General features: G+C 39.3%; 1 protein-coding gene and 1 long non-coding RNA gene across 2 annotated transcripts; both read right to left on the reverse strand.

Annotated features, from left to right (window-relative positions):
• Positions 1-13,596: 13,596 nt before the first annotated feature.
• Positions 13,597-16,711, reverse strand: LOC112974963 (cytidine and dCMP deaminase domain-containing protein 1-like). Its single transcript, XM_026084487.1, has 4 exons — positions 16,666-16,711; positions 16,356-16,444; positions 14,640-14,826; positions 13,597-13,670 (listed from the first exon to the last, which is right to left on the reverse strand). The coding sequence occupies exons 1-4, from the start codon at positions 16,709-16,711 to the stop codon at positions 13,597-13,599; spliced, it is 396 nt and encodes a 131-aa protein (XP_025940272.1).
• A 585-nt stretch (positions 16,712-17,296) lies between these two features.
• On the reverse strand, positions 17,297-22,119 carry LOC112974965. The gene is made up of 5 exons (XR_003256441.1): positions 21,993-22,119; positions 20,149-20,284; positions 19,071-19,112; positions 18,316-18,340; positions 17,297-17,356 (listed from the first exon to the last, which is right to left on the reverse strand). It is a non-coding gene; the product is annotated as an uncharacterized LOC112974965 (long non-coding RNA).
• Between the last annotated feature and the right edge of the window lie 898 nt (positions 22,120-23,017).

Consider the following 23,017-nt stretch of genomic DNA (forward strand, 5'->3'; position numbering starts at 1 on the left):
ATGCTTTCGCACATCATGACGTGTGTGTTACATCAGTATGTATGAATCTAAAGATAATTATTATGGATCTAGGTTGTGTACTGTTAATTCCTATGAGATTGAGGACGTTGTACCAATCCCAGAGTTTCAGCCACCAAAAATTATTGTCTTTTTTGCCACAAAGTAAAAACTTTTTCTCATAAATACAAACTTTCCCGAGATTGTGAAGTGTAGTCATTGGTAAGTCTCCATGTCACTAACAGGGCTAGTCAAACTCACACAGAATGAAGTAACAGCCAAAAATTCATATTCTGTTCATGTGTTTGGATGAGACAAATGTATCTCCTCAAGACAACTAATTTCATTTGTGAGGAGGATTGGAGATAAGGAATTCCTTGTACTGAGTAATAACCTAATAAATACTGGCATAAGTCAAAGCAGAATTTTAAATTTAGTTATATTTAATAATGATACTTTGCAATGGAATGAGACTCTGCAAGAAGAGCATAAATCAAGTGATAAGTGAATACTTAAGTATCTCTCATGGTGATCTGTCAACTATGCAGTCCTCACTTAGTTAACCTGACATTCTTGATGGTGGCACACGAGAGATGTATCCTAAAAAGACAGTTTTGCCACTGATAAGTAACAAAGCTTCAGAATTACTCAAATTAAGTCATTCTTCTGGGAAATTATTGTAATAATTTCCAAGGCCATTGAGTGATTTGAAATCCAGCTGAAACAGAGACAATTGTGTTCTATGGCAAAACTTACCTTCTTTAAAGAATTAGGTCCCAAAATGGCTGAATTTGATTACATCTATATCTACTTGAGAATGAGGAAAGGCAAAGGATCCATGGATCCAGTGAAGAAAGAGGAGAAAAACATAGGCAGGGGGAGGGAGGGGGTGCATATGACTGCCAGTGACAGAGATTATTGACTAGTGTGCAGTGTCCACACTAGTGAGTAAGTCCACCAGTCTCCACAGTGCCCTTTCATACTAGCCTTCTGTAGTTAATTTTATTTCACGTAGCAGTTCCCTGGATTTTCTAAATAATTTCCTTCAAACCATCGATATGCTTATATACACGCATTGGCAAGCAGAGGGAGTTTCAGCTTTCACTTATGTATTCATAGCACTAGTCTGAAAGCAGGATGATTTTCTTCTTTCCTTCAGTGTCACCATCATGCAGAATCCAGAATCAGACAGCTGGGATAAAGCATTTCCAGTTAAACAAACCTACTGGAAAAAATAATATTCTAAGTATAAAACTCAGCTGCCAGGTTGGAGAACACCTAGACACTTTTTAATATAAACGACAGGCTATGGTAAGAGATAATCAACACAGCAGAAGAGCTTCTCCAACAAACCTCCTCTCTTACTTAATTCTTCTACTATGTCTCATGCATATTTTCTACATTTCTTATTTGCATTTGAACTAACATTTCCAATATTGTATAAGAACTAACAAGAGTCAATATTGATTTGGTTCTCCAATACATACCAGAGTACATAAGCAAATCATTATTGGTTCTTGTTAGTTCTCATTCTAATCTATGTTATTTAGATAAGCACATTGCTGTGAAAATAGTTATCCTTTTGTGGTTAGGTAATTTATCACAAGGAAGGCTCTACCCTGGCTGTCAGTTCTGCACTTTTTGAACAGGAGCTTACAAGATATTTGCAAAAATCCTACATTTGCTTATGAGGCTAAGATAAATGGCTTTATGATTTATAGGAAGAGGATCACACACAAGAACTGGTGATTTATAATAAAATGGCTAAACACCTTAATCATCTCTATCTGACCATATCCACATTTCTTGCACTTAGGCTAAGCTTGTCTTCTAATAGGATTCAGTCCTAAACACTTCTTACTTCCCCTGGCTACATTAGTGGTAAGCCATAATAGAGTCAAAAGATATCACCCTAGGCTTTGTCTTCGGCTGTTAATTGGATGGTTCTTAGAACAAATAATTTGACAGTTATAGTCTTCAAAAAGGGCAAGAAGGAGGACCCAGGGAACTACAGGCCAGTCAGCCTCACCTCCATCCCTGGAAAGGTGATGGAGCAGCTCATCCTGGAAGCCATCTCCAAGCATGTGGAGGAAAAGAAGGTGATCAGGAGTAGTCAGCATGGCTTCACCAAGGGGAAATCATGCTGAACCAATCTGATAGCCTTCTATGATGGAATGACTGGCTGGGTAGATGAGGGGAGAGCAGTGGATGTTGTCTACCTAGACTTCAGCAAGGCTTTTGACACTGTCTCCCATAGCATCCTCATAGACAAGCTCAGGAAGTGTGGGCTAGATGAGTGGACAGTGAGGTGGATTGAGAACTGGCTGAATGGCAGAGCTCAGAGAGTTGTGATCAGCGGCGCAGAGTCTAGTTGGAGGCCTGTAGCTAGCGGTGTCCCCCAGGGGTCAGTACTGGGTCCAGTCTTGTTCAATTTCTTCATCACTGACCTGGATGAAGGCACAGAGTGCACCCTCAGCAAGCTTGCTGATGATACAAAACTGGGAGGAGTGGCGGATACGCCAGAGGGCTGTGCTGCCATTCAAAGAGACTTGGACAGGCTGGAGAGGTGGGCAGAGAGGAACCTCATGAAGTTCAACAAAGGCAAGTGCAGGGTCCTGCACCTAGGGAGGAATAACCCCATGCACCAGTACAGGTTGGGGGTTGACCTGCTGGAAAGCAGCTCTGCCGAGAAGGACCTGGGAGTGCTGGTGGACACCAAGTTAAGCATGAGGCAGCAATGTGCCCTTGTGGCCAAGAAGGCCAATGGTCTCCTGGGCTGCATCAGGAAGAGTGCTGCCAGCAGGTCGAGGGAGGTGATCCTCCCCCTCTACTCAGCCCTGGTGAGGCCACATCTGGAGTACTGTGTCCAGTTCTGGGCTCCCCAGCACAAGAGGGATGTGGCACTACTGGAGCAAGTCCAGCGAAGGGCCACAAAGATGATTAGGGGACTGGAACATCTCTCTCATGAGGAAAGACTGAGAGAGCTGGGCCTGTTTAGCTTGGAGAAGAGAAGGCTGAGAGGAGATCTTATCAATGTGTACAAGTATCTGAAGGGAGGGTGTCGAGAGGATGGGACCGGACTCTTTTCAGTGGTGCTGAGCGACAGGACGCGAGGCAATGGGCAGAAACTGAAACACAGACACTTCCATCTTAACATGAGGAAAAACTTTTTCACTGTGAGGGTGACAGAGCACTGGGACAGGTTGCCCAGAGAGGTTGTGGAGTCTCCTTCTCTGGAGATATTCAAAACCCGCCTGGATGCAATCCTGTGCAATGTGCTCTAGGTGACCCTGCTTGAGCAGGGGGGTTGGACTAGATGATCTCCAGAGGTCCCTTCCAACCTCAGTGATTCTGTGATTCTGTGATAGCAGAGAGAAATGAAATAGTCACCAAAATTTTATCTCTAATACCACAAGGAAATATTTTGTTAGCACATGATACCAACCTGTAAGCTTTGGGGGAAAAAATGCTAGTGCATACACACATTGTATAATTATTTAAATTTAAATGATTATTAATATACTGTGATATTTCATTTTTATTATATACTGCATATATATGCACATAAAAAGGCCTGCGTCTTACACTTAAAAACGTAGTCGCTGGTAGGAAAGTTGTAATACTCTGCAGTGGGTTAGCTGCAATCAAACAATGTTGACTGAAAGAAAAGTCAGTCTCTTTAGCCATCCAGCATTATTTGGAAGCTTCTGCCTACACAAGTTCCTGTTTCATCTTTGCCAGGAATGATGGGTGTACACTTAAAACACTAGACCAGCATGTGGTTACAATATGGATTACATTTCTGCCAGTTTCATGAGTATCTGCATGACATTGGGAAGATGCTTCTGTTAAAATGGGAAATGTAAAACTTTCTTTCACAGACTTTCTTCACCTTGTTTTAAAATTAGGACTATTCATGAGCGTTTGTGGAGTCTGGAGAGATTTGGGGGCTTAGATACTATCATGTTATTTTCACATACAGTCTTTAGTTCTGTTGAGCTCCTCTTTTAGGATGCCTGTAGCATGGCCTGGTCATATTCACACTGTATAATGGGTGGTATGTCCTTGGAGATAACAGCTACCCTTCAAGCCCTTGCTGCATACACACACACTCAGGAATCTCTCCATGCTACCCTGTATCAAAATGTTCTTTCTGCTGCTGCCACCTCAGCTTCTACAGTGAACAAAAATCCCATATGTGCTTTTATACCAGATAACTGATGGAAAGGGTAAAATGAAGAAAGGAGGAGGTTTGTCCAAGTCTTGTGGATGCTTTGTGTGAGGGGGACAAATACATGCCCAATCATAGGGGCAGTCATAACATCATCCACGCCAACATGAGCACCAGGCACTATCATAGCATGGACCTTACCATTTGGTTTGTGATGGCCTGCTCTTACCCAGCACAGTCCCTATGTTATGGCACAGTGGACAGACATACTGCCCACAGGGTCAGGCCTTCACGTGCACGCCACTACTGGTCTTGACTCACCACTGTGTATAGCCAGTAACACCTAATGTTGAAGGTATAGCACCAACAGCAGTGAGTCACCATGTGTTACATGCACACCCCCTGCCAGGAAAGACAGCTCCATCTGCCGAGCAGCAGGGTGGCCCTTGGCCTCAGCTTGGGAAGACAGCTAGTACCATCTGGAGACCAGTCCTGCTTGTATCATTTCTGTGCATTGTGGATCCACAAGGCCACCACAGCCCTCACTGTGGAGAAAGTGTCCTTCTGAGCATGGCGGTCAGCGCTGGGACCCTATCTGGCCTCAACATGCAGGATTCCCCTTTCCCTCACTGCAAATTCCAGTCCAGTCCCATCTTTTCTACAGACTACAAGGTCTTCCTTCTGTTATCGCACCATCCCCAAAGAGTCCACCCCAGCTGCTCTCAGCTGGGCCTGGGGCACCCTTGTGCCTGCCTCAGAACTAGGAGAGCTTAGCGGTACTCGGGGACAATAACGGGTGGAGGGAGAAAGCCTGGGGATTTTGAAGCTAAGAGCATTTCCAAAGGGTACACAGTCAGATGACATATGTTGACAAGTGCTAAGAAATTTATTTTTTTTTAAGTGATATAACCTTTAATTTAGACCCAGGCAAAACATTGCAGTCTCCTCACTCAAAAGAGAATATGCAAAGGAATAATTGCTGAAAGCTACCAACCCACAAATAATAGCATTCTCACAATGATGTGAAACAATTGAGAAGGTTTATGTAGATGATTCTGAGTTTGAGGCCAACCTAGAAAATCCCAGTATTGAAGCTGCAGTTGAGAAATCAAAAAACAAGGAAAAAACAGGTGCCAGCACCATGGTCTCCAGACTCCAGACTTTTGGGGACAAACGATTTAGCCTGGAAAAATATGAAAGTATATTCCACATTAATTTGTCTGATGTTTCAAGGACTGGCAAATCAAATTTATGTCCAAAACATGATCAGCATGGCACAAAGACCAATTAAAAACAGGTATGTGTCCACTAGAGGACATATGAAGAGATACTAGAGGCCCATGAGTAAGAAACAAAATGAAATGATATATTCCAGTAGGAAAAGAGCGAAAACGAAGGGGAAAGGACACAAAAGCACCAAGTACCCCTGGGCTGAGTAAGCCTGGGAAATAGGTAACTGTTTAATTCTCAGATGAAAAAGATGACAGAAGAAATAACGAATGAAAAAAAAAAGAATAAATGAAATAAAATAAATGTGAGGGAGGGGTAGGAAAAGACAACTAAGGAAAAGCAAAAATGTGAAATGTTCTGACTCACCCAAGAGAAGAGAAGCTACTGAGGGAATGAGGACTGCAACAGATAACTGCTGCCTTTATGGCTACAGACACAGCACAGCTAGGCAAGGCATGACCGCCCCTTAGCAGCACAACAAAAGCAAATGTTTTTCCACTCTAGAGCCACAGACAAAGCAAATCCCTGCACAGCACAGCAGAAGCAATATTAAGAAAAAGAAGTGGTGGGCAGATTGGCATGAGGTGTGCTTCCTGAACAGAGCAGACACAATCAGATTAGCTGCCATCATGAGGTGATTATCCCAACACCACAGAATACACCTTTTGGGATCCTAAAGCTTTTGCTAGTGATCTAGAGCTTTATGCTGATTCATAATCTGCAGCAGTCACAAACTTCCCCTCTGAAATTAATTCAGAAATACAGGAGAGATGAATAAGGAACAATTGGTAAGGTGAGTTCTGGAACTGAATTAACAAGTTCATTGTGAAGAGAGGGAGGCTAACAAGAAGAAGCATCTCAGAGATTTCAAAGTAGTAGTTTGAAGCAATCAGTATATTTTCTCCTTCCAAGTCAGTGGGAACTGGGCTCTGTTCTAACAGACCATTCCCTACCGCCTACACAATCACAACATTCATGTCCTGGCATCCTGTTTAGCCCCCTCAGTTTAGTCTCTTCCACTCCTTCCCTGAGGTGGTCGTCTTTCAGGACCACTCATAATTGTACCTAAAAATTAATATGACTCGCCCCTCTAATATTTGCTCTTATTTGGACACCTACCTGAAGGATCTTCAGACAATCCTCTGGATTGCTGATAAGAAAAGAAAACAACACAGTGATTAATAAATGTATAACATACCCTATTAAATAGTTTGGAAGACTTTTAAAAATAATTCTCTGATTTCATACTTCTGTTTTTATATGATCTGACAGGCATTTTTCTTAATTTACTCATCTAGGATGTACATTAATTCCATGTTAAAACACCTCTACAAAATCCTGCTCAAAAAAACATTTTGTGCTAGTAAGTCACATTTTGATAAGTGGTAAGATAAGATAAGATTTTGATAAGATAAGAAAAAATAATTCTACTTCACTAACTGTAGGAATACTCATATCGATAAAGCATGAACAGAAACCAGCTATATGATCTCAGTTCTACAGAGATTTGCATGCAGATATCCACTGAGATTTTTTTTTAAAAGAGTGGAGTCTATGAACACTAGTGATAACCCTAATGCACTCTATCTATTTTAAATACAACAGTGCTAATGTAGCATCAAAACTATGACACACTTTACGGCCAGTGATATAAACAAGCTCAAACTTAAATTTCCTACAGCAATTCTATTTGCCTATTGAGACAGAATACCATTTCTTTCCTGTAAAAGAAAGCCTTTGAATGCAATACATTTGCATGTTTTTAATGCTGAATGCCAGGTTGGGAAGTTCTTGTGTTTTGATTGGCTCATGGACTATCTTGTTTTCTGTGTTGTTAATGAGTTTCACAGCTTTAGGAAATTAAGAATTCAGAAGAGCATAAATTGTGACATTGCCTGCCTTGCAATGCTTGTTTAGCCTCACCATTCTCGGACTAACACACATCAAAGGCTTCTTCTGTGATGATGACAGACATGTCATGTTAGGTTTTCACGTTTAATCCTGTTCTGGTCTTGACAGTCTCAGAAAAGTATTAAAAAATGTCTTTACTGGCCAAAAAGAAACCTTTTCCTCAATTTAGATTCAGTGATGAATCAAGAACTGCTTGTAATTGCCTATGAATAGTCTTATGTTCTTAATATTGTTGCAAACTGGACTGAATTTATGAAGTTAGGCAGAGGCAGTGTGAACCTAGAGAGGAAAGAGCCAAGATTATCTCAAGTCAGCAAATTCTACCAACATAACAGGATCCACCCACCTGCTTTAACTACACATTTACATGGATCTACAGCATGTAATAACTTTCCATAGTTGTTGCTTTTACTAACACTTAAATGTGCTCCAGAATGGCAACTTTGGCTGACTGTGAAAGAGGAGCACAGAAAAAAATTACCAGGTTTTTATAGGATAATGATCTTTTTTTTTTGTTCTCCAGTGTATAGCAACCAAATATTTTCTTCTTGCTAGTATTATTTTGATAGTGAATAACCTAAATTGTTCTCATTTTGTAAAGTATTGTTCTCTTATTGTTCTCCACATTGTAGTGTGTCACCTCTACACATTACTTCTAAGACAGAATTACAAAGATTTTAACAATGTTTACAAAATTCTTACCACTGTCTGCAAGGTAAGGGCTGCCCCTGCTAGGATGTTTACACTGTAAGATAGACAAGCATGTAGACCCTGGGTTCATAGGGAGCCATATGCCTGCCTCTAGCAGAGCATAAGCTATTTAGAGAGTATTTGGCTTCAAAAAGAAGGAGGAACTGCCACAGCCAACCTCTTCCCTCTGTAGCTGGACAGGAGAGCAGAGCCTGATCTGGAAGGCAGGAGGAAAAAGCAGGCCCCGCTGGTTTACTAGAAATTGTACCCCATATCAGTGAGGGGTGAAACGAAGCTCTATCTAAAGACTATATGCCTTGGTAGGCAGGACCTACCCTGCTTGCTGACCTAGATGAAGGACAGCATGGAAGCACTACCCTTTATCACTGTCCCCTTCCCCTTCAGTGTGGGAGCAGCTGTCTGTACCATGTTATACCCCTGTGAGATGGCTCATTTCCTTGGCACTTAATCCACCTCCTCAGCACAAAAAAGCTCAAAGGTGATAACAGAGAACATGGCCCAGCCTGAAAGGGCAAATAGTGTGTAGCTCCATCCCAAAGAAGGGAAAGTGCAAGGGTTTAGGAAGATGTCCTCAGGCAGGGCAAAAAGGAACAGCAAGCTCTGAACCACGACGCATGGCTTTTAACTGTGCCACTGACATCACCTACCTTTCTGTCTCACAAAGGCCAAATGATTTTTGCTGTCTTCTTCACTTGGACCAGCTTCAGACAGTCACTGCAGGGTTCACTTGTAGTGATAAGTTCAGCGTTACTCAGATCTCTCTCAGAACTGAAAAACACAATACTGCCACAATTACAAATGAAGTGGTGGTGAGGGGGAGGGGTTATTTCTCTCAGAGACTAGAGTGGATTCCTCTTTTTTTCTCATCTACCACTAGCCAAGGAAAGTGAGTAAGGGATCTCCAGCCCCTGACAAACACTTGCAGTGTGTACTAGGAGCTTGCGGACTTGGGAAGTAGATCTACCTCCTGTTTGTATTCTCATAGCACTATAGAGGCAAATACTCTGGGTTACAAAATGTGTATCCAGGAATAATTTCACTAGCAAATCATAATCACCTGAATATGGGAGTAGGTAACAGCAGAGCATTCAGTCAACACACTGCCCAATGAGCAGCTGTCAGGAGAGGGGATGTCAGTCAGGGACACACAGACGTTTGCAACAGCATTGTCAGTTGTCAAGAAAATTTTCCATAGGCAGGAAACTTCATAAAACTGAGTCTGTGTGTGTCAAAGGAGACATTCTAAGTTGACTCTCCCCAGCTGTGATGCCCTGCATTTCCAATGGCTAAGTAACATCAGCGCCCACACATAGGAGCAATTGCTCTGCTACGTGCTATATTCCTGTCTCCAGAACCTGTGAGAGCCTCTACCCGTGACTGCACACAGGAACTGGGCTTACATGAGTCAGAGGATGGGGACTAGCAGGAACCTCTGAGACCCTGTCACATAAGTTTGCTAAGTGTATTAGAACACATTGACCCAGATCTCTGTAAAAACCAACTGTACTCAGGGCCTTGTAAGACTAAGGAACACCTTTCCATGCTATCTAACATTACTTCTCCCATCTACACTGTGGAAATCCCCATGGTAGTTTAGTTAGAAAGTTATTTCTTTGTTATTGAAGCACCCAACACAAAGATTTTCTGTCTATTTTTTAAAAATATTTAAAGCATTCCCACCTCATAATAATTGCATTAGTTTCTGCACACACAACTGCATGCTTGTCAAAATCAACATCTGCCTTCTTGCCAAACAAACTGTTCATTGACCCTTTTGGATATCCACTGTAGCCCAGGGAAACCTAGGACAACACAGAAAAAAGCAAAATGGTCTGCTGGGACCTTTTGTTATTTACAGCCTAATCCAACTCCTAAAAGCTATTAATAACTTCAGTGGGAGTCCTTATGAGATTCTTACTTTTGACTCATGCAGATTTCCATTTCCAAATGATTGACTGTGGTTCCTGATCAGAAGTTTCAGACACTCATGAAGTCTTTTTTTTCCCCACAGAGCAAATTGCCTTTATTTCCAGAAATACATTTTCCTATGAACATCAAATACAGTGCTTGTAAACAATCATCACAATCATAACAGGAAAAGTTGATTAGCAAGAAAAAAACACACAAAGGAGGCTGCTAAACACAAAGTCACAGAAAAAATTTGAAAAATGTTAGCTGTATTTTCTTAGATGAGTTACTGTATTGTGTTCCACATTTTGGAATTATGTAAAATAAAAATAAGGAAAATAAGCTGGGCATTTCAATATAGAATGCTTGCAATGTCATGCAAGAAAGTCAGTTTATTACTTTAAAGTTTATCAAACATCAGACTTTGCTTCTTCCAACTGCTGAATAGATATTAAATAATTCATCATCTTAATGTTCCTGAACAGAGTTAGTTACTTAAATGAAGAAAACTAACTTGTTCCTTTACGTACATAAACACAAGCCTTGTGAACTTAAATTGCCTCTCTTATGGCAGATACAGGCTTTTTAAAACATTTCTGTGCCTGATAACTTATTTCATAAGAATCCTACAAGTATTTTTTTAATATAACACTAAATGATGACTAGACATTTTTATAAGAAGAGTAAAAAGGAATACAGATTGAGATTCTGAGCAGTTTCTCTTCATATTCGAAAATCACAAGTGGTTCATAGACCACATAAATCCATACTTACAATTTTGTCTCCACTGAAAATCAAAGTCCCCACTCCATTATTATTGTCTGGGGAGAAACAATCAAATAATCACAATTAAAAATTCATATAACACACTAATATTAAAACAAATTTGCTAGTTCAAAGATCTGAAGTTCTTACTCATGCCTACTGGTCCAAAGAGATGCAAAACACACCTTACAGTGCAAAAGGATGTGTTTCTTACCAGGCTGCCTTCCAAAAAACATTAAATCAGGTAAACCGCTAACAAGAAAGGCTAACCAGCTGTGTTGTATCAATGCACTTACCTCCAGTTCTCATAGCTGTTTTCTGTAGTCCATCTCTATAGCGTGTATTCAGTGTATCTAGTCTTGAGTGGAAGTGCCAACACCTTTTACCCTCCCTGCTGCTGAGACAACAATGTTTTCTATTCTTGCAACTCAGAAACAGTTTAAAAATTCTTTCTTCTCCTGAACAGTAAGTTCAGTTAGACCTACCTCAAAGCATAGGCACATGCAATGACATCTATTCCACAGGATCTCTTCCTCCATCTTCCCCCCTCCCCCCTAGGTAACAACCCCCCCAAAATTGTCTTCTGTGGGAAAGGGAAAAGAAACCTAGAAAAAAACCTAGTGGAGAAACACTGATCTTTAATAACTTTATTTCCATAGATGCTATTAGTCAAAGTAAAAATAAACTCTTTTGGTTTTCTCAGAAATTAACTTGGGAGAGAAAAAAAGAAAAATCAAGCTCTTTCTGTACCTGTGGGCTCTGCTTCAGGCACAAGTTTAGTATACAGCTCCTTTGGGGGACCTACTGGCACCTTTCAGGAACCCAGGGGAGTTGGTGCAGGTTTGATGCTAACAGGGACTACCTGGGTGATGGCTGGGAGACCATAGCCAGAATGGGTCACACACACCCTTCTTTCCTGAGGTCCCCTTAGATGAAGACAGGGAGCAGACTGTGAGTTAAATGAATCACTCCAGCAGTGGAGCCCACTCCCAGTAGCAATTTTTCCCAGGGATCCTCATCATGTTATAGCAGAAGGACCACAGCATGCAATCCTCAGGTGCTTCTATATGAAATGTGACACCATGCAGCACAAATGGGGCACCAACTTTCATCTCAGAGTATAAACCCAGAGGCCCAAAGCCCTGAAAATGCAGAGAGCTCACTGCTGACAAAGAGGGTGGAAAAGTAGCTTAGCCCTCTCTTAGAAGTCTGAGGTAGAAAACGGGAGAAACTGATTCCAGGCCTAGTCCTGGTATATAATATAGTAATTTCCATAAATAAAAAAAAAAAACAGTATCAGTGGAATGAATTTAATACATGAAGTTCTGCAAAATATGTGGCTAACAAAACCATGCACTGTAACATGATGCTGCAGCCTACAGCAGTGATCTAAGGGAAGTGAGAGCAGAGAGGCTTCAAAGTTTATAATTTTTGAGGAAGCAGGAAACCTCTCTGTCCAGGATGTTTCCCTTTAATAGGAGTGCCTCTTGAGAATCACAGATGTGCTATATCCCTTCCTAAAAGCATTGATGGTGTACAGAAGAAAAGTAACACAGCAGGAGCCAGAAAATTCCCCTTTGCTATCTATGAGAAATCAGCAACTGTTAAAATGACTAAAATCAGTCAAAAACTGCAATATTTTCTCTTTTATAAAGCACCTTTAACAAATTCTGGCAAAGGCACTGGGAAATGGTAGTACAGATATGGGATAAAGTGCTGCTGAGTTAACCCTTTGGCCTAAATAGAATCCTTTTTGCAATCTGCACAGGCCAAACTGAATGAAAACCAAAATGCAATATTGTCAGTGTAACCAACCACAACCAGGCAGCGTAACGGACAATGCAAGAAAGTAACAGGTAATAATCTCCAGGACTGATATGAATTCTTTTTGAATGTGCTATAAAACTGCTTCTTCAGTTTTGCAAATGTTTAATGCAAAAATAGGACAGTTTGACTAAAAATACTTTGGAACTGATCACAGGCCATTTGGTATCACGTCATGTGGGAGAAACTGGCTCCAACCAAAGACACTTGCAATCAGCCTAATGAGTTAGAAAATCCTCCACCAGTGGGAAAGACCATGTCTGCTTTTCCTCCATTTTGGCTAGCTATAATGAAAGTATGAGCCCAACTTCCTGTTCACTAAAGACTTCTGCACTGCATTTCTTTGGATCTTAATTATCCCTGGAGATCTCACTCGGTCAACTCCCCCTTCAGCAAAGAAATCTTGATTTGGTATTAATGATACACTCCATTTTTTCTTAGGGATATTTTTGCCCAGTTTGCACTGTCTTCTTCAGATGACATTAATATGGTTTGTAAGATATAATGATGCAATATGAATTAATTTTATAAAATAGGAAATACCATTGTGCTACTAAAATGTTTCACGAATTAGCTAATAGAATTCAATTGAATCAATTAAAGGTGTTTTTAATATATTATATCTTCAGGAATACATTTAACAATTATGCAGGGTTTTTCTGCACTGTGAGTTGCTGAGCTAAATTTAGTAATATTCATTTACTTACCACTTCTGGATGCTAATAAATCACAGAGTTGTAATGCATGGGTATATTTGTGAGTATTCATTTCGTCTTTAGGTTTCTCCTTTTCTAATATTGTTATTTTTTCATCTTTGGTACCTGCCAGAGTTTTAAAACAATCCTTTATTGTAGTTAGATTTTCTTTATACTTTTTCTGTTGTTCGTCTTTCAGGTGTCCCAATTTAAGAAGCTCTAAGCTACATTTGTTATCAAATATAGATGTAATTGCAAAGCATTCACCACCAGAAGATGCTCTTTTATTTGAAACAAGTATCTGCTGCTTTCTTTGATCATTTATTGCTGGTACGAAGACTGCTGCAATGACATAGCTTTCTGAAAAGATGGTATTAGTATGTTTTACCAGCTCATCACTAAGGCCTTGTCCGCCTTTATTTCAAAATTAGGCCAGTAGTACACTTGTGAGACTTGTGCTGAATAAAGAAAAAACATATGAAAGTTTAATACTAAATGTGAAATATACATTTTCTCCATTAATAAATGTAAAATGATAAAGAAATTATTTAAGCAAGCTGAAACTTTTCCCATGTTAGTCTCATTCTCCAGTGTCTCACTAATAAAATACTTTCATTTATTATCACATTATCTTCATAGTCCAAAGGGAGATTTTATATACCATTTGGGATTTTTTGTCTTGCTTGTTTTCAGATGATTAGAACTATTGTCTCTACTTATATTTACCAAATTATGAATGTCTCTTAAACAGTAAAGATGTCCAAAACAAGCAGATCATTTAAAAAGATACAGGAAGTTATTGTCATGAAAAAAATACATGTATTAATTAGGCATCCAACACAACCAGAAAAATGAATATGTTGGCAGTGTGTTATCATTTATTAGGTACTCCAAGTGAACTTGTCTGCAAAAATTCTGCCTTACTTTCTTAGTTATCCTGGATACTAATACTTGAGGGACATTTCTGGTCTGATAAATAACTTAAATCAGAATGCCTGTATTTGTCTTCTATTTTATCAAGTACATAATCTACACATTATTGTTTGCAAGATTCCCACATCTTTTGGGACCATTCCTCTAATTTTTTTTCTCTTTAAACAAGTAACTCTAAAATCTCTGTTGGCTCTCCTTTGAATTTGATGATTTACACTATTTATTATCATGTGATAAATATTGTACAACTTGTATGACAACATTATGATCACATCTTAATATTCTCTTATAATAAAGGATATCTATTGTACAAAACATTTAGCTAAATCAGCTTCTGATGATGTTCTGAATGATTCACACAGAACCAACTAAGGAAAAACGCAGAGCGGAAGAAATGAAAGAGGAAGAGGATGTATGGCATGAATAGTTTACTAGTCTGTGAGTATTCCACATGTGCAATGTTAGCTAGTCTAGGAGATAGTTCTGATACTGACCTTGAACGAGCAATTTTGCACAATAGTTGCAAGGCATTCGAGATAAGTATACTTCACAGCTTTTCAGAACATTAGGAAACCTTAACAGTACTTTGGGCACAGCATGAAGATCCTCTGTAGAGCAGTCCACTGCAATAATCTTTTTTGGCTTGCTTGCTTCACAGATGACAATTCCAGTTTTGCAATACTGCATGTACATATACAAAAAAAGTACAACCATTCAGTGAAAGGCAGTCCATCTCGATTATATGTATGGAAAGTGATACCAATTTGGGAGAGCAGATATCAGCAATCAAAAGATCCCACAGAAAATGTATGGCATTTGGGGGGAAAGGGGTAGGGATCAAGCAGCTGAAAAACATGCTGATTCCTACAGATTTTCAGTCAGAACTGTAGATATGTCTACAGCACATAATTCAAATGCTGTATTTTGATCAACAGTGCAAATACTCTGGCTGGAGTCCAGAAAGGGCTAAGAGTTAGACCTCTGGAAAGCAAGTCTGTAAAATTATGAAAAGAATAGGGAAATGAATATCTGGATAGTTGGTCTACTACAGATTACCAAGCCAGGAGAAAGGAATACAGAGACAAGGAGACAAGGTATGGTTTCACATGAATAGCAACACTATTCAAAGAATTCTCATGGTAGGAACCAGACATTTATCTAGCTTGGAAAAGTAAAACAGCTTTGATTTATGCATACAAAGATTAAAATGTTAACAAGCCAAAATCCAAGTAAGTTGGGTGCTCCTGCATGAATGACCAATAAACTCACATGTGAACATCCAGGCAGCTCACACATGAGCCCCCAGTTAGCTCACATATGAGCACTGTGTTGGGCATAAACAGCAGGGTTTCAGGAGCAGGGGCCTGTGCAAAGGAGATCAGGAATTGCCCCATGCCAGCCGGCTCTGACACCACTGTGAGCAACCCATCATGCCTCAAAACTTCATCCAGTCAGAGGAAAACATGATGCCTTGGCTCAAGCATATTTAAGAAGGAGCAGCATGGGGAGACGATGTGAAGAGACATGTATGGAGGCACATGGAGGGAGGGGCTTCTGAGGAGACAAGCACTGGAGATGCACTCTTGGGAGGAGGCGCTCCATGCAAAAGGGGTGTGCTTCTGAGGGACTGCGGGCAATCCAGACTGGGGAATGGACACCCTCAAGGGACTGCGGCCACAGGGGACCCACACCAGGGCAAGGACAATCTTGAGGACTGCAGCCGCAGGGAATGCATGCCAGGGCAGGGACACGCCAAAAGGGACTGCAGCTGTGGGGGATCCATGCCAGGACACTCATGGCAGGAAACACAGAGGAGCAAAAGAAAGCTGGTAAGAAGCAGAGAGGAGCAGCAGACAGACTCACAACTCCAACCTCCTGTACCACCTGTGGCCTTGCTGAAGGAATTGGGAGGGACCGAGTATAACCCATGGTGTAAATAAGGGGAGTTGAGACTAGAAAGGGGGGAAGAAAGGTGTTTGGCTTAAGTTGAGCCTGGAAAAGGGAGAGGAAAGGCGCTTATTTGTTCGTTTAACTGCTTATGTTTTCTTTTTTTCTCAAAACCCAAATCAGTAATTAGCAATAAAATATATAAAGTAAAAATTTCCCAAGTCAAGATTGTTTTGCCATGACATCAAGTCAGTGATTTTTAAGTCAAGCTCCTTATGGCTTTCTCAGCTTTGATAACAATAAATATACTTGAGTTGACTCACAGATTTTTGCGATTCACTTGGTAAATTTTCCATATGTAATGCTAAGAAGATGCACAACTCTCCCTTCTCCAGGAGAGAAGCAAGAAGACCTAGAGAGAAACAGCAGAAAGAAAAGTTACTCAAAACAGTCTGGGAGAAAATGTAGGTAATGTCATAAAATTAGTAAGTAATTAATGGTAATGAGATAGAAAGGATAATTATCTAGCTATCTAGTGCTTGTCGAAAAGTGGAAAAGAAGATATAATTTCTATGTATGTTGAACTAAAGAACTGTGTCTTAAAAATGTATCAGAATTTAATGGGCCAGTTACTCTGTATAGAGTCTGATCTTTGCACTTTACTCATCATCACATCCATTTATGCCTGCCAGTCCTCTAATGCAAACTTTAATGACTTTCCTAGGAGTTTTTGCTTGACAGTGTGCAGAGGTATCCTGGATTTGTTTTCTCCAGTTTTTATGCCATCCACTCTTTTTTGCTTGCACAGGGAGTGATTTCTATTGACTTCTACTGAATTCAGCACTCCCAAAAGCTATATCCTTGTCTCACCACGTTAGTTTTGTTGCTCCTCCTGATCCAGCATGATCTGTCCTGATATAATCTGTTGCTACTGTTTAGTATATTTTTGTGTTTTAGACGTAACAGACCATGAAGTTATAACAATGTTACATAAGTTTAAAAAAATCATTAGAACAGTAACTTTGTTACTATTTTTATGTTAAGAGAATAAGGACCAAGGTTGAAATAGCTTGTAAAACTGAAGACAGACATGCTGCCAGAGAGACATGTCAGAAGTTTGTGTACCAGCTATCCATACTATGTAATATCAAGCTCATTGCTTTCAGGACAAGTATATTCATTCAACTATCTTTAAAGAAATTAATTAGGAAAACCAAAAGCCACAACAGTTAGAGAACAGTTTACTAAATTAATTCCATTTTGCCTTCATTACTTCTTCCTTCTGTTTCTTTGTCTTTTGAATCATTGTTTTGCTCACTGCGTTCTGGAAGACAAAAAAAAGGGTGTGATTAGGAATATTACATACAAGATATGTTCAATAATGAAGTATAGCAGTGTATCAGGTTTCCCCTTGTCATCACCAACAGTAGCAGACTATTCACTGTAAGTTGGGTTTCTCAGAAGCCAAGATTGATTTAGGACAATACTTGACAATCAGGACATTAAAGTCAAGGCTCCGATGCATTATTCAGAAAGAAACTGCATTAAACTCAATGGGAATTGCCCAAGTAAAAAATAATTAACTGAATATCATATAAAAATAAATATGGCTCCCCAATAGTGATTTTTTAAAAAAAAAAAAGGTTTTCATAGCTGTTTAACCTCCAAATCCATATTGCTTTCTTCATGCCTAGAGGGGCCAATACCTGCTCTTTCTCCTCTCCCTCTGTTTTCACACTTGGAACCACCTCTTTTTGTCTTTGATAATGAGTCTCTGCCTACTCATTTCTGCCATCCTGTTGTCCTCATTAACCAAACCCTTTGGGTCTTCTGACCTTCATCATCCCTGTTCTCACTCTCCTCCTCAGTTTGTTTTCTTTCTAGTGCAAATATACATCAGTCTCCTGAATCTTAAAACAGTCTCTCTCACTTATGCTGTTTTCCCCAACTCATTTGCCCACTGTACCTTCAGAATTCAGGAAGATGTCATCTGTAACTATTTTTGGAGTTTCTATCTTCTAATAACAGTCTTGTTCCAATTCTTGATTTGATTTCAAATCCTTATCCCTCCCCCTCAATAAAGGCAACAAAGTTTCAGCTTTTAAGCCACTGAAATTTCAAAATTTCAGACAAGTTTTAACTTATTTTTAAGCCAAGCAAAAAGCATCTAAGTGAGAAAAAGTTTCTGCTCTGAAACACTCTCATTTTTAAATCTAAACAGTAATACCAATAGGAATCAAACTTAATAGTACAAATGCACAAGGAAATACACTGTAACCATACCTGTCACAATTTTAGTATTCCACTGCTACAGAGGGGGAAAAAAAGAAAGAAAAAAAAAGAAAGAAATTTAAAGCATAAGTAAACATTTATTTAGTACTTTCCATAATTTTTCTGCTCAAATCTGCTATTACGTCTTACAGCTATTCATCCATTTACCATGAGGATTTCTTGGACCACTGGACAAACACGGGTCCTTGAAACCGTTTTTGTCTATTCCAGTTCTAAAGCTCTTATTCTACAGAGCAACATAAAAGTCAATTACATAAGCTACTTTCCTGTAAGCATTTATCCAATTCATCTGTAGTCTTGTGTGTCCCATTTCCCTTCCTTTTCCCAGCTAAGATTGCTTTACTTCAGATATATCTGATGAATCTTGAGAAATGAAGCAATACTTTTCTACATCTTCTGATTTCATTTCTGACATGCCTCTTAGCTGGTGAATTATTTTTATTCCATCCCTTTATTCCACAGCAAACCTACTGATGGCTTTCAAACTAATAACCAAACAGGTCTGATGTGTATAGTCAGGTGAATACATACTCACATATTCATCAAGTGGCCTATGAACACTTGATGTATTTAGTGAACTTTCCAGCTAATGAAAATGTTTTCAAAAAAACCCACTCCATGAAACAAAGCAAACTAAAAGGATGACATATATCGAGGCAAACTATTCTACAATTCTATTAAATGCATGTCCAAAAATACTTCTCAGTAATATAACCCTGAATTTAATCTTTAATATGCAAACCTACCTCAATAGCATCAAAGGCTTTCTTTAAATCAACTGAGGGATCCTGAAAGAAGAAGAAGAAAAAACCCTTAAAATCAAACAAACCAGGTACTCACAGAATCACTGAGGTTGGAAGGGACATCTGGAGACCTCCAGTCCTAACCCCCCCGCTCCAGACAGAGTCAGCTGGAGCAGGTTGTTCAGGACCATGTTCAGTCAGGTTTTGAATACCTCCAAGGTTGGAGCCTCCACAACCTCTTTGGGCAACCTGTTCTAGTGTTCGATCACCCTCACAGTAAAAAAGCTTTTTCTTACATTTAAGTGGAATTTCCTGTATTTCAATTTGTGCCTACTGCTTCTCATCCTTTCACTGGGTGCCACTGAGAAGAGTCTGGCTCCGTTCTCTCTACCTCCCTCATCAGGTATTTATATACAAAATCTCCCTGAGCCTTCTTTTTCTCAGGCTAAAATAATCACAGCTGAACTCATCAGACTGAAGTATGTGCAGCAAATTTCATATATGAGAACGTGTGATTCAGAAAGAAGATGGTTTCATTTACCTGGGTCCCAGGATTTAAAAGTTAAGTGTGTGCAATGCAGGACAGAGGTACTCCTTCAGACAGGGGGACTCAGCAGAGCATGCCACACATAGCTCCTCTTAACCCCCCTGCCCAGGTTCCCTGCATGTGGTAACCAAGGCACAAGGGAGGCAGCCTATATGCAGGTCTCATCATCATGAGATTAGAGACACAGCCAGAATAACCATTTGGATCCAAAATCAGGCAGTACTCCAAGGCCCTACCATACAGATATAGACTGGACTTTCCCAGTGCAAGATCCTAAAATATGTAACTTGTTCCTTTCCTTGATCTAGAAGTGTCTGAAGGTAAACATTTTCAGGGCAGAGAGCAAGCCATAAAATTTTAGTAGTATGAGTATGAAGAATGAATCATCTTTAGGTGATTGTCAAATATGGTACCTCATATATATGAAGGCAAGAACAGATGTTTTTGTCTGTAAGTCAGCTATAAATAAGCTAACACCCCAATGAACATATTATTACATTATGACAATAAACAAATAATATAATGTAAACATACTTCTTCATTCTGTGTTGATGATTCTTGTACATAACAAATTTTCCTTATTCCCACCTCCTTTATAAGGCTCTGACAGTCAGGACAGGGAAGTTTGGTACAGTAAAGAACATCAGTCTCTTCTATTTGGGGTTTTGACCTGAAAAAAATATATATATTTGCACAATTCATTCTCTGCAAAGCTAAAACTTAACATAGTATTTACATTTCTTTAAATTTAGTATTTTCATTGAAGGTCATTATTCCTAATTAGACTGCTCTCTATCTCCTCCTTTCTTTTTCAGATCTTATTTCATCCTGATGTTCCTTTTAAATATATGATCTTTTTTGCTTATGCCTTTCACTATGTTACTTAGAACAGTATTTGCATAACTCAAGTGCTCCTTCTTTTCCACAGATAGCCATTTACAAATACCACCATACCCGCTAAGACAAGCAGAAGACAAGCCTAACCTCAGCATGAGTCTGCTCTAGTATCAATCCAAAATTACACTGGAGAGCTATGAAGTTTGGTGGTCCAGGAATCCGAGTCTCAGTACTAACCCCTTTGTCGTAAGTCACACACACCTATGTTCATAATGCATTTTTAAAGGTAATTGAACAACTAAATTACAAATAATTTTAGCATTTTTAATGATAGCAATAACTATTATAATAAAGTGTAAAATAAGTGTCAATTCAAAATCAAGCACATACTTCAGACAAAGAATTTAGATTTTAAACCTAATCAGGGACTGAAATAGATTGGGGAGGAAAAAGCAGTACCTTGGAGTCAAAACATCATCTGAAAGCTGGTCTTGGAGGACAGGAAAGTTCTATAGCTTTTAGTTCTGACGTTGTAGTACTGGTGCTAGATTAAAAGCTCTACTTGGATGTCATGAGGTAAAAGGGAAAGTAGAGACCTTCTTTATGCATTTGGCCCAGACTGTCTCAAATTTGACACACACCCTGTCCTAATATGTCTCTCTCTCTATATGTATACACCTATATACATACACCTATATTTTATATACACACACATACCCTCTATATGATATCTTGTGTGTGTGTGTGTGTGTGTGTCTAATATATATATATACACATATACATATACATATATACCTTCTACATATGAAATAAGTCTTTAAACTTGGACTTGCCATTGCTGCTCAGCTGTACACCACCAGTGATATCGAATCTCACCAGCTGGTCTTGATCCAAGCAGAGCACAGCTATTTTGCTGTTGGTTAGGCACCAGTGATACCCACTAACACATCATCTGTCTGTCTTCTGTAGTTAAGTGCCTAGCCATAAAATTTTTCTGTACCTAAGTAGTGGAAGTACAGCCCTCCCACTCCGATATTGGTAGTCCTCTCTGTTTACAGGTATACAAAAGTGCTACTGTCATGAGTCACACAGTTTCACAGACTAAATGATTCTCCAGCTCTTGCCAGCTACAATCCGAAGCGATCCAGGTGTCTTGACGCTAATCCTGCTAGCCTGAGGACCAGCTAAAGAGGCTGCCAGGCAGAATGCTGCAGATTAGGTCTTTCAAAAATTGTTTAGAGCAACATATCACAATGAGATTGGGCAATTATTTTGGAAGTGTGGAAATGTAAGATGTTATCATGTCTTTTCAGGCGGCAGAGGGGAGGAAAGGCATATATTAAAATATTGACTGTAAGCTCAGAGGTGTAAAATGTTAAGCCTCTGAAAATGGATTAATCATCAAATATAGATGGAAAGGTTAAAGATGTTGATGAATCATAGCTCCACAATGACTCACTGAAATATTCACGCTTGACTGACATCAACTGCCATAAAGAATGTCTGTGAAGTCAATCTATTACTATATTTGTAATAATAACCTGTACAGGAGAGCATTTGTTTCAGCATGGACAACAAATTCCCATTTTGCAAATCCAGTTCTTCACCTTCTTCTCCCTTGCCAGGGCAAGTTTCCATATAATATGCCAATGGGGTATCCATTATAGCCTGTCCCAAACTGTCAAAAAACAAATGAAATAAAATAATCAAAATCTAACAGACCCTTCCAAACATAATAACATTTTAGCCATATACTAATACCACTTCAAAACCAATATATACGGTCCATATATTTCCAGACACATACAATTTCTGTTTCTGAGAAGTCTTTAAAGATACCAGATTTTTAATCAAAAACGGCCAGTACTTATATTCTCACACCAGAGAGCTCTGAAAACAACATAACGTCCAGAATTTTGTGCATATTTTGATATACTTTCGAGGCTTTGGAATCAGCTTTACCAGTTTGCTAAAGAGCATCTTACCATTGCTATCCTTTTTAATACAGTCAAAAGTCACTTTTATTTTTGTGTTCAGCGAGGTCATTGTTGTCCATCATTGCCATCATCATCTCTTTGTCTCCCTAGCTTGGCAACAAACTTAGGATCCTCCTTCTTTAGTGAGTCTCACTGAGTGTTTTTGTAAAGTTAAATAATGAAACATTACCATTACTATTAGCATATTACAGCACCACTGACTATAAAAGGGAGCCAGGATCAATAGCTCAGAGGTAGGCATCTTCACTGCACATGTCTACATTAGGTCAACTACACCCCTGGGGGCACTGAATAGAAACCTTGCAAGTGTTGGAGAATTCAATTTACTTACAAAATATCCATTCTGACTGTACAGTGCACACCCCACACCTTGGTTTGGGTCATCTTTTAGAAGAGAGAAAGATCTTCACTTCACTTAAAAACATACTTTTTCATACTTAAAAACATATTTTACAGACTAACATGTAGTGCTTTAATGATATAGAAACAGAATGCATAAGTAGACTGCTTATATGTTGAAATAACATACCTCCATGCATATCCATTATTGAATTATAGACAGATTATTA

This window comes from Apteryx rowi, unplaced genomic scaffold, assembly GCF_003343035.1.
Source record: "Apteryx rowi isolate R43461 unplaced genomic scaffold, aptRow1 scaffold_642, whole genome shotgun sequence".
Classification (NCBI taxonomy): Eukaryota; Metazoa; Chordata; class Aves; order Apterygiformes; family Apterygidae; genus Apteryx; species Apteryx rowi.

Coding starts and splice junctions, on each gene's coding strand:
- LOC112974963 (XM_026084487.1), bottom strand. CDS start 16,711: ATGGATGTGATGATGAGTAAAGTGCAAAGATCAGACTCTATACAGA. Junction 16,445..16,665: donor AAGATCAGACTCTATACAGA/GTAACTGGCCCA, acceptor GTTTCTCTCTAG/GTCTTCTTGCTTCTCTCCTG. Junction 13,671..14,639: donor TGCAAAATTGCTCGTTCAAG/GTCAGTATCAGA, acceptor TTCTTTATTCAG/CACAAGTCTCACAAGTGTAC.